The 10,676-nt window shown below is 37.8% G+C and overlaps 1 protein-coding gene across 1 annotated transcript in view; it reads right to left on the bottom strand.

The window, feature by feature from the left end:
- CHMP5 (charged multivesicular body protein 5) overlaps positions 1–10,676 on the bottom strand; it is a 13,900-nt gene continuing 3,224 nt past the window's right edge. Inside the window, exons 3-8 of the mRNA XM_007464946.1 lie at positions 10,352–10,398; positions 8,499–8,592; positions 8,274–8,345; positions 4,635–4,743; positions 3,016–3,128; positions 1–709 (exon numbers count right to left, since the gene is read on the bottom strand). Of these exons, the coding sequence (XP_007465008.1) occupies positions 659–709; positions 3,016–3,128; positions 4,635–4,743; positions 8,274–8,345; positions 8,499–8,592; positions 10,352–10,398 (486 nt within the window). The 3' untranslated portion in view covers positions 1–658. The remainder of the gene's footprint in view (positions 710–3,015; positions 3,129–4,634; positions 4,744–8,273; positions 8,346–8,498; positions 8,593–10,351; positions 10,399–10,676) is intronic.

Below are 10,676 nucleotides of genomic sequence, written 5' to 3'. Positions count from 1 at the left end.
TAAAATTATATCCTTTTGAAAAATATTTATTGAGTATAAATAAATGTCCTATACATTAAATATCAAGAAATATTCATTATTGATTACAAGTCCACTGTAATACTGAATGAACCACAGAATCAAAATAGCCACCCATGATACAGTAGTGATAATTCCATTCCAATACTGGACACAGTAATGATTTACTCACAAGACACAACAAAACTCACCAAAAAAGGCCATCACTTTAACCAACCTATAATACCACAAGAGAAAATGGTTTTGAATCATAATATGGACAGTCCCACTAATCTCGTCTTTGTCATCAATTTATCGGGTCAATTTGAGATTGTGGAGATATGCTGTCATAGAACTTAAAGATTCCCATTTTCTTGGTTTTATCTCAAAATTATTATTAAGGAATGAAGTTATACATACCCAACGATACTTTTAAGTAAGTTAGTCTTTCATAAGAGAAAAGGAATAAAAATTTAGTATGAAGAAAGCTTCCTTCAAGCAATGAGTCTCGTAACGGAAGAAAAATGAAAGCAATGTAATTAACTTTTCCTCCAAAGAAAGGAAAGAAACCTAAATCTGTTATGGCAAACTTGGAAAGATAAATATTTCCTAGTCCCAGAATATGTGTTTATTTTACATGATGTACTTGAATGATGCAAGTCTACGAAGCAGGGATCTGTGGCAATCCGAATTCATCCACCAAGACACCATCCTGTGAAAAGGAAGAAATGTTTAGTGCTACTATTTTCCAACTGATTAGAAAAAGAAAAAGATTACAAATGTTTAGTAGTCAAAACTCATTTTTAAGTGCTTAATCAATGAAAAAAATCCCACTGATAAGATGAGAACAAGCTGTTTTATGAAAGGTAAAGGGGGTTAGTGATAAACCAGGAAAAGAAGTGGAAGGGATCAAAAGGGATGACTCCTTGCAGAGTAACAGAAGAGTACAGAGAGAAAGAGAAACCTAAGAGTAAACCTAGAAAGGGGAAAAGGGGACTGGGAATGTCCAGGAGTGAAGGCAGAGGGGTGAGTGCTTGCCTCCAGATTCCCACTTTCACTCTGATCCCAAAGTGAACCAATACCTTTTGTAGCCTCATCAATCCTTTTATTTATTTAATTATTTTTTAAATTTTATTTATTTAATTTATTTAGTTTTGGCTGCGTTGGGTCTCTGTTGCTGCACGCGGGCTTTCTCTAGTTGTGGAGAGTGGGGGCTACTCTTCGTTGTGGTGCGTGGTCTTCTCATTGTAGTGGCTTCTCTTGTTATGGAGCATGGGCTCTAGGCACACGGGCTTCAGTAGTTGTGGCTTGTGGGCTCCAGGGCGCAGGCTCAGTAGTTGTGGTGCATGGGCTTAGTTGTTCGCAGCATGTGGGATCTTCCCAGACCAGGGCTCGAACCTGTGTCCCCTGCATTGGCAGGCGGATTCCTAACCACTGCACCACCAGGGAAGCCCGCCTCATCAATCCTTGAAGGAGCAGTGCTCTGGGACAGGCAGTCACTTCCATATCACACTTTACTACAAACTTATAGGCAGTGACACCACTATCAATTCAGAAACCATACCTCAACAGCACATTTAAGTCAGGAATCTGTGACCTTCTAAAAGTGGAAATAACACACATCCCTCAGGGACCTGTTACCAAGGATTTGAAAAGATGAGCTATGGTAGTGTTAATAAAAATGATTTTAGGTATGCTGAGAAAAAGCAACCTATGCACCTGGTGCCTTGAAATGGTGAGGGTGGCTTGTGTAGTAGAGAAAGGTAAGACGACCCCAGGCTCAAGTAAGGGCGGGGAGGGGTAAGGTAGGGGAACACACACATTCATCAAAACCAGCTATAAGGGGGACTTCCCTGGTGGCGCAGTGGTTAGGACTCCTTACTCCCAATGCAGGGGGCTCAGGTTTGATCCCTGGTCTGGGAACTAGATCCCACATGCATGCTGCAACTAAGAGTTCACATGCCACAACTAAGGAGCTGGCAAGCCGCAACAAAGGAGCCCACTTGCTGCAACCAAGACCCAATGCAACCAAATAAATAAATATTAAAAAAAAAATTCAGCTATAAGGGACCTGAGAAATTACCTACTTTCCCAACTTTTTGTTCCCCACATTGCACAGGTAGGAAAAACATGAGGTTCAGAGAGAAGATATGAACTTCTAATTTGCTCAAAGTCACACAGTGAATAAAGGCAGAGCTGAGACTGGCTCCCACTCTAGGATTCTGTCAACTATACTGTGCACCTCAATGTGCACGTTGGGAGTAGGTAAACATCAGGACTGTAAATGGCCAGTGGCAATAGAAAAAATGACACGTGATACCAGAAACTCAGATGGGGTAAACAGGATTTTATAAGCAGCAAAATTTTATCTATTTATAATGACAAGCATGTAGATTTGAACAGGGCTTTAAGTTCGCAAAGTCCTTTTACATACAAGATCTAATTTGATCTACACAACAATTATGCGAGATAATTACAGTTATCTGCATTTTATAGATGCAAGGAACAGAAAAGTTCAAAACAGCTAAGTGATTTGCCAAGGTCTCACAGTTAGTGATGTCAATCTCAGGCTTACACCCATGTGTCCTGATTCTTTTTCCTTGTTGAAGTAGAATCTTTCTACATTAAATTTTATACTTAAATTATGAATCCCTAGTTCAAAAAAAGAATCCACCCTATTATTGATCATCGTGTCTGGAGTGGACCTTTATTTTATGCTGCCACCCCGCAAGGTTCATGCATATGTTGCTGCTGCTTTCCCAGGAAATGTCTAAAACCCAATAGCACCCAGTCCAAGCTCACTAAAGTGATTATGTATACTATACAAATTGTCATTGAATAAAACGATCCCTGGGCCTCAGTGACACTATTTATGTAGCCTATCCACAATCCAATGTGGGAAAACTGGGCTTTCAAGGGTTCCCAAAATAATGACAGTCTTTCCTTGTTCTTACTTAAGAATACCTTTTAGATTCCCAGACCATTTTGCATAGAAAATAAAACAGAAAAAGCTTTCACCTTATTCTTTGTGTCAGTGGGAACACCTTCTGGAATTGCAGGTGCAGCTGCTGCTTCATCCAAATAAGAACTGTCTTCATCAGCCAGAAGCTCATCGCCCAGTGCATCCAACTCTGAGATTGAAATAGTCAATATTTCAAAAAAATGCAAGCAAGAAAACTGGCAGCTAATGTTAAGAAAGTTGGCCAAATTATTTGTAATAAGATGAAAACTTAGAAATAAAGAGAAGGGATTATTAATTTCTATTTTCAAAATAAAAGATGGCCATTGTAAGAAATTTTCAAGGGAACTGCTGTGGTAAAAATCCATGAAAAACAAAAATTAAAATAAAACAAACAAACAAACAAAACCATTCCCCACAGGTTTATAAGGTCCATTCTTCATGAGAAGACTCTATAGTTATTGGTTGGCTAATTCAAATTAGAAAATCCTGATGATAACAAATCCTCTCCCATTTATTGATGAACTTGAAAGCAGGCAGTGAAAGGAGGCATGAAATTGTTGTATAGTGAGTGACCATTGCGTGAGATCAGGCTTTAAAAATAAGTCTATGGCAAAGTGAGTTGGAAGTGACCAGGGGAAATGGCAACAGCAGGTAGAGACTCATCAGAGGAAACTTGAGATGAGAAATAAGAAAATAAAGAAAGAAACAGGGGAAAAAACGTTCTAGGCAAAACAGATCATGGAGAGAAAGAAGTAGTAAGGGGACAGGGGAATCATGCAACAGAAAACCCAGTGTGGGGTGGTCCTGCCATCTACCCAGTTGCTCATGCTAGAAATTGACAAACACCTCTGACACCTCCCTCTCTCTCCACACCCAATCAATCACTAGGTCTTGTCCATTCAACCTCCTAAAATTTCTTCAATATGTCCACTTATCTCTGTTTTTGCTACCACCACCATAGTCTCAGCCACCACAATTTCTTAAATGGACTACAGGAATAGTTTCTAAACAACTCTCTGTGAGGCCACTTAACAACCCCTTCCATTTTGTCTTGCTACCCTCTGCTCATCCTTCAGGTGCAATAACTGTCACTGACTCCCAAATAGGTTAGATTCACTGGCTATGTGCTCCTATGGTACCCCATACTTCTTCCCAACAGTCTGTGCTCTTATAATTAATGAATTACTTGAAACAAGCAGTTTCTTACCCCTGCTAGAGGAGAAGCTTCATAAATGCAGGGATTGTGTTTGTTTTCTTCAAGGCTGAATCCCCAGCATCTAATACAGTGCCTGGCATATAGTAGATACACACTAAGTATTTGCCAACTACTGTTTCTTGATCTGCTTCGCTGTTCTGAGGGAGAGGATTCCAGCAGGAAAATAAAGAGAAAAAAAAATCAAAAGGAAAATGGCAGGGAATGGCAGTGTTTGGATACCAAGCACCAGGTCAGCAGAGGACTTTGCCTAGACATTCCTTCAGAGCTTGTCCATCCCGGAGTTGGTGGGGTATGCAAATCTGATATGGCTGCCTCTCAAGCTCTTTGCCCAGAGACTACACCATAAACTCTCAGGGAACTGTTGCAGAAATTTTCTCTAACATTTGGCAGAAAAGGTCCCAGGCAGTCGCTCCTCTCAGATGCTAAAACTACATATATAGTGCTTTTCCTATAACTTACCTGCTTCTAGGTCATCTTCATCTAATTCTGGGGTGCCGTAACTACGACTCAGTGCTTCTTGGATTTCATTTGCATCTTCCATCATATCCTCTAGCTGGTCTTGTAGATCCTACAAAAATATATGACAGGATTTTTATTCATTTCTTACCATTTTTCTCTAACTAGCCCCTGTCCCTATTTTCTCCCCTGAATCTCAGAAACAAGCAATGGCCCACATAATCTTCCTATTTTGGGTGGTAAAATGCAAACTTAAAAATAAAGAATAGAATTGGTAACCTTGCATTTGAATTTAAGGTGCTTCACAGAAATCCAAACTTCTATTGCAAGAATAGATGCCCAATCAGCTCTCTCATTACAGAAAGTTTGCTTGAAACATCAAATCAAGCAACAGTTAACACTATCAAAATTTTTCTAGTTAATAGAGAAAAGGAGGTAATTGAGACAAGCAAATTACTCTTCTTCAGTCAGCCAAAAACTGACTACGCTGTACAGGGCAAGGAAGCAGTAGCGGAAACAACTGGGTAGTACAAAAGAGTTGTTCTGGGCCCACCCCGGATGGGGAAACAGAAATGTAATCAGGATAGGCTTGATACCTGAGACCAGGCTGGTGAAAAAAATTGATTGAGGGCATAAATCTTCTGGGAATTATCTATTTGTACTTAACTGGGAGACTATTACAAGGCCAGAAAGAATGTAATACCAATCTGAGAAGGACTATAGCATAATAAAGGGCAGTTAGTATAATGGTTAGAAGAGCAGACTCTGGAGTCAAACATATCCAAGCTAAAATTTGGCCATTACTCAATGAAAAGTAATGTCTCTTAGCCTTTATTTCCTCATCTGTAAGATGGGGTTATTAATAGTCATTCTTCATAGAGTTATTATAAGGATTTATTGCAATAATATATGTCATAATATGTGTCAAACACTAAGCACTTAATACTATATATCTTCTACTGTGTTAAGGATGTGCAAAACAATATGTTTTTCATATACTGAAAATTCCACATAGAGGGGAATGGACTAGTGTTGATAACACAGAGGGTCCAAATCAGCACCACTTATCCTTCAGAATTTCTAGAGCAATGCAAAACATTTAAAAACTCCTTCCTGGCCCCCAGATTAGGTTTGTTTTTCCATATAAAGGGTATAAAATAAAGCAGAGAAAAACATTTTTTTCAAAAGAAAATGCTTTGCTTTTCTGCATTTCCAAGTGCCAAACTATTGTACGTATGTAACAGTCTGCTATACAGAGAAGCACTGACTGAAACAATACTTAGAGTGAAAATAACATAAACTAATCAAGTTGAACTTATATTATGCTTTTACATGTCAGGACAAGTCTGCCAAAATCATCTATAGATAGGATTCCTAGCAATAGACTCTAGGATAGACACAGAAAAGAAAAAAATCATCACAAAGAATTAGCAGGTTCAGTTCTGGAAAAACAAAAATCAATACAAAACAAATATAAGCACTACACTTGATGTGCAGAAACTGGGAAACAAAAAAGACAGAAACAGGGGAACATACATACATAGAGGCAAATTTTCTGAATGAGTACTATAAAACAGTGAAAATGTTTAAAAGTAAAGTATTTTAGGAAAACAAATGGAATTCAAAATACCTAGACCAGCCAAAGACACATACCCATACACATCAAAAAAGTTACAACGAAAGGGGCTTTCCACCTGTAATGCAGGCAAATCTATGAGGTGACAGGAGAAGGATAATTAGATGGGGAGAGAGCCAGACAACCATGGGTGAAAGACGAAGAAACATACAAAAAACCAGAAAGATCAAAATTTCTATTTTGTTCATTAAATAGCACTAAGTAAAACACAAGGAACCCGAAAAGCAGAAAATAAAATTCAGTTTCATTTTATTTTATTATCAAATAATATACAAATAAGACACGCATACTCAGAACATTTTTCTCAGTGAATCTCCTGGAAGATATCACTAAGCCTAAATTCTTGTAAGCAGAAACTGGTGTGGAGGATTAGAAAGAGGGTCCTGAAAAGTATAAGGAGGGGTGCTGGAAAAGAGCAAGATGGGAGGAATGCGTTCACTTACTAAAGACCAGAACTACCCTACCAGAGAATACATCTGCAGAAGCCGTAAAATGCTGGGGACATAGTAAATATTCCATCAACAAATAACACTCCAATTGGGCAGAACTGCTTTATCTCCACGAATGGCCTCTAGTTCATTTGTTCATCAATCATTATATACTTTCTAAGCACCAACTATGGACAGGCATTGTTTGGGGCACTGGGGATACAACAGTGAACAAAACTGAGTCCATGCCCTCTTAGAAAGAGACGTTCTACTCTGGGGGTTAGAACTATCACATATGCAGAAAGGAAGCCTTTTCCTCAGGCCAGTCACTACTCCTTCCGCTAACCCTGTTTGCCATCTGTGCTCTTCAATTGAGAGAGGCGACAGGAGCCAAACTCTTAGGGCTCAGTGCCCCAGCCAAAACATGATCTCAAAAAGAAACGCTAATTTTAAGGACCTAATGACATTATTATTAAAAATCTAGGGACTTCCATGGTGGGCCAGTGGGTAAGACTCTGTGCTCCCAGTGCAGGGGGCCAGGGTTCGATTCCTGGTTGGGGAACTAGATCCCACCTGCTGCAACTAAGAGTCTGCATGCCGCAACTAAGAGTTCGCATGCACAACTAAGAAGCCCGTATGTAACAACTAAGAAGCCCGCATGCCACAGTGAAGATCCCGTGTGCTGCAACTAAGACCCAGTGCAGCCAAAAAAAAAAAAAAATCTAAAGAAATGGGGGTAGGGGATCAAGAGGCACAAACTACTATGTATAAAATACATAAGCTACAAGGATATATTGTACAACAAGGAATACAGTCAATATTTTATAATAACTATAAATGGAATATAACCTTTAAAAACAAGATGACTCAAGTTCTGGGGATCTAAAGTACAGCATAGTGGCTATATTTAACAATACTTGCAAGTTGCTAAGAAAGTAAACCTTAAATATTCTCACCACAAAAAAATAGTAATTATGTGAGGTTATGAAGGTGTTAACTAACTTTATAGTGGTAACCATTTCACTATATATATATGTATCAAATCATCATATTGTGTACCTTCAACTTACACAATGTTATATGTCAAGTGTATCTCAATAAAACTGGGGGAAAAAATATAAAGAGAATTACTAGAAGAGGGAACCAATTCTACACCAGGAACTGTGCTAAGCACTTTACGTATATGTCCTCATTTTACACTCGGGACAATCCTGGGAGATGAGCAGCAACATCACTACTTTACAATTGAGGCAACTGACTAAAAATCATTAAGTGAGTTAGAAGTAAAAGGAAACTGGGTGCTTATTCACTGGGTGCTTATTATGTGCCAGGCATTGTGCGTTTAGATACACCAGCTCATTTATTTCATCCTAATTATAATTGTATGTGGTATTAGGATCCTTAGGTTAACAATGAGGAAAGTGAGACCTTTGGAACCCTTTCCCAAAGTTACTCTATTAGTAAATGGCAGAACCCAAGATTCAATCCCTCTCCTGTGCTCTTCCCATCACATACACAATCATTTTGATTCTTTCAGAAACAAATGTATATTCTTGGAGAATCCAGTACACATCTCACCTCAATCTGGTCGATTTTCACTTGCTTGTATGCTTTCTTCATTTCCTTTACACCCAGTTTCATAGCATCAACCTAAAAAAAGGAAAGAGAAAACGCCATGTCTTAAGAAGTCGTGTTGGTTAAACTGCCTTTTAAAAACCATGGGAAAAGAGCACAGAGTACAAAAATAAAATAAAATAAAACAAAAAATAAAATAAAACCATGGCAAAGGTGTTTTGGGAGTACCGTGGTCTTGGTGTCCTTCAATGACTGGATGGTGTAATTGGCTTGTTCCATGTTAAATGACTGTTGGGCAAGATTGTCCCGCTGCTGCTCATACCTTTTTAGAGTCAATTGAGAAGGATAAATGTGAGCCAGATAGAAATCCTCACGAAGAAAGTATCTCTAACACAAAATAAGAGAATTTTCTTAAAAACAATAACAAACGTTAAAAAATTAAATATACAGAAAAACTGGGAAAAACAATTTAATCAATCTAACACAAACATCATTTGATGTCCCTCCAGTCTTTTTCCTTTGTATATATTTTAGTTACAACACTATTTTCCACTTAACATTATTATTATTACTGCTGCTTTCTACATTGCTAAGAAGTTTTAATACATATCTTTATAATGTTTTAGATTATTTCCTATGCTAAATTCCCCGAAATGGAATTCTTGGGGGAAAGGGCAAGACTGTTTTTAAGGCTCTTCATACATATAGTGAAACTGTTTTTCCAGTAGACTGAACTCCTTGAGGACAGGTATGTTATTTTATTAACCTCGTATCCACAAATAGGTAATCTATCCAACCTAATATAATGCCTGACACTCCATGTTTTTTTAAAATAAAGCTTTATATCAACTTATAATACTGCCTCAAAGACTTATATCACTATAGTCCTTATACAATATTTCGAAACCATCTAACCATCCAAACAAAAGAAAAATGGTCAGTGATGCAGGCAAATGGTGGTGGAACATTACTACCCCGTTAAAAAGTATGTTTGCAAAGAATATTTAGAAGGACAAAAATACTCATGATATAACATTAAGTGGAAAAGGATAACCTATATACATGCCATTTGTTATCTTCTAAAAAATTATATGCACACATACCATGTATGCACAAGCAGAGAAAGAAACTGTAAAAATAGCATTTTAAAGGTGGTTATTTCTGCTAGTAGGAATCTAGGTAGATTTCCTTTTCTTCTACTCATGTTTATGTACTTGCCAAGTTTCTACAATGAATAATATCCTTTTATTAAAAAAAAAAGTTACCTAAAAATTGCAATGCTACCAATTAGAGAGGTAACAGTTTTATCACACTCTCTCACCACTCTAGGCATTATAATTTATTTTTCCAATTCTGTCTAATCTAAAAGGAGTAAGATGGTGTCTGATGTCTTATAAGAAGTTAGTTTATAAATAGGAATAGAGATATCAACAATTTTTCTGGTTCTTTATTAGCTGATTACATCTGACCTCTATAACCCTGCAGAGGGTCTCAACAGCTCACAAGGGTAAGTACCAAAGATACTCTTGGGCTTCTGCTCAAACACTGGGACACAGTCACCTAAAACAAATTAAGGACCGTTAAATATTCTGATGGGAGGGAACAAATATTCAAGATTCCCAATTTTACAGACAAACAAATAAAAATTTAAAAGGCACACTCTAATTAAATAAATGGGAGAATCAAACTCTATAGATCTGGGCAGTCCAATACAGAAGCCACTAGCCACACATGGTTACTTAAATTGTTAAAATTAAATAAAATTAAAACTTGAGTTCCTTAGTCACACTAGCTACATTTCAAGTGCTCAATAGCCACACATGGCTAATAGCTACTGTACTGAAGAGCAGAGATACAAAACACCTCCCATCAAAGCAAAAAGTTCTATTTAAATGGACAGTGCTGCAACAGATGTTGCTGAACATGCACGGGGAGAAAAACCCAGCTAACTGTATGTGTAAATGAAATTTGCAATTAACTCAAGAATACTTATAAAGTGGTATGAAAACCTAACGGAATGGAAGACCATTTCCCTTTTGGTTAAACCTGCTAGAGGAAAGGAGGTTATGCTTATAACTTACATCCGCTTTTGCTTTAAAACCCGCAAGGCTTTCTGCTTGACCATATTCTAGGGAGAAAAACAGATTTTAATGAAAAGAAGTAAAAAATATACATATGGTAAAAAAAAAATCTCCCATATCCTCACATACCTACTTCCTCTCATCTTCAAAGTAGTAGACACAGTGACTCCTGGATTGTTCACTTCCCAAGCAGGCTTTAAGCCCCAGCTTGTCTCAGTGATTGGCATCCCACATCTCAGTGTACTGAAGTACATTTCCTTTTCCTAGTGCATATTATCTCTACTCCCAGCCCCAAGACGGCCGATTTTTTTTTTTTTTTTGCTGT

This window comes from Lipotes vexillifer, unplaced genomic scaffold, assembly GCF_000442215.2.
Source record: "Lipotes vexillifer unplaced genomic scaffold, Lipotes_vexillifer_v1.1 scaffold110, whole genome shotgun sequence".
NCBI lineage: Eukaryota > Metazoa > Chordata > Mammalia > Artiodactyla > Lipotidae > Lipotes > Lipotes vexillifer.
Note: the sequence above shows the minus strand (reverse complement) of the source record. Positions and strands in the feature narration are given on the sequence as shown.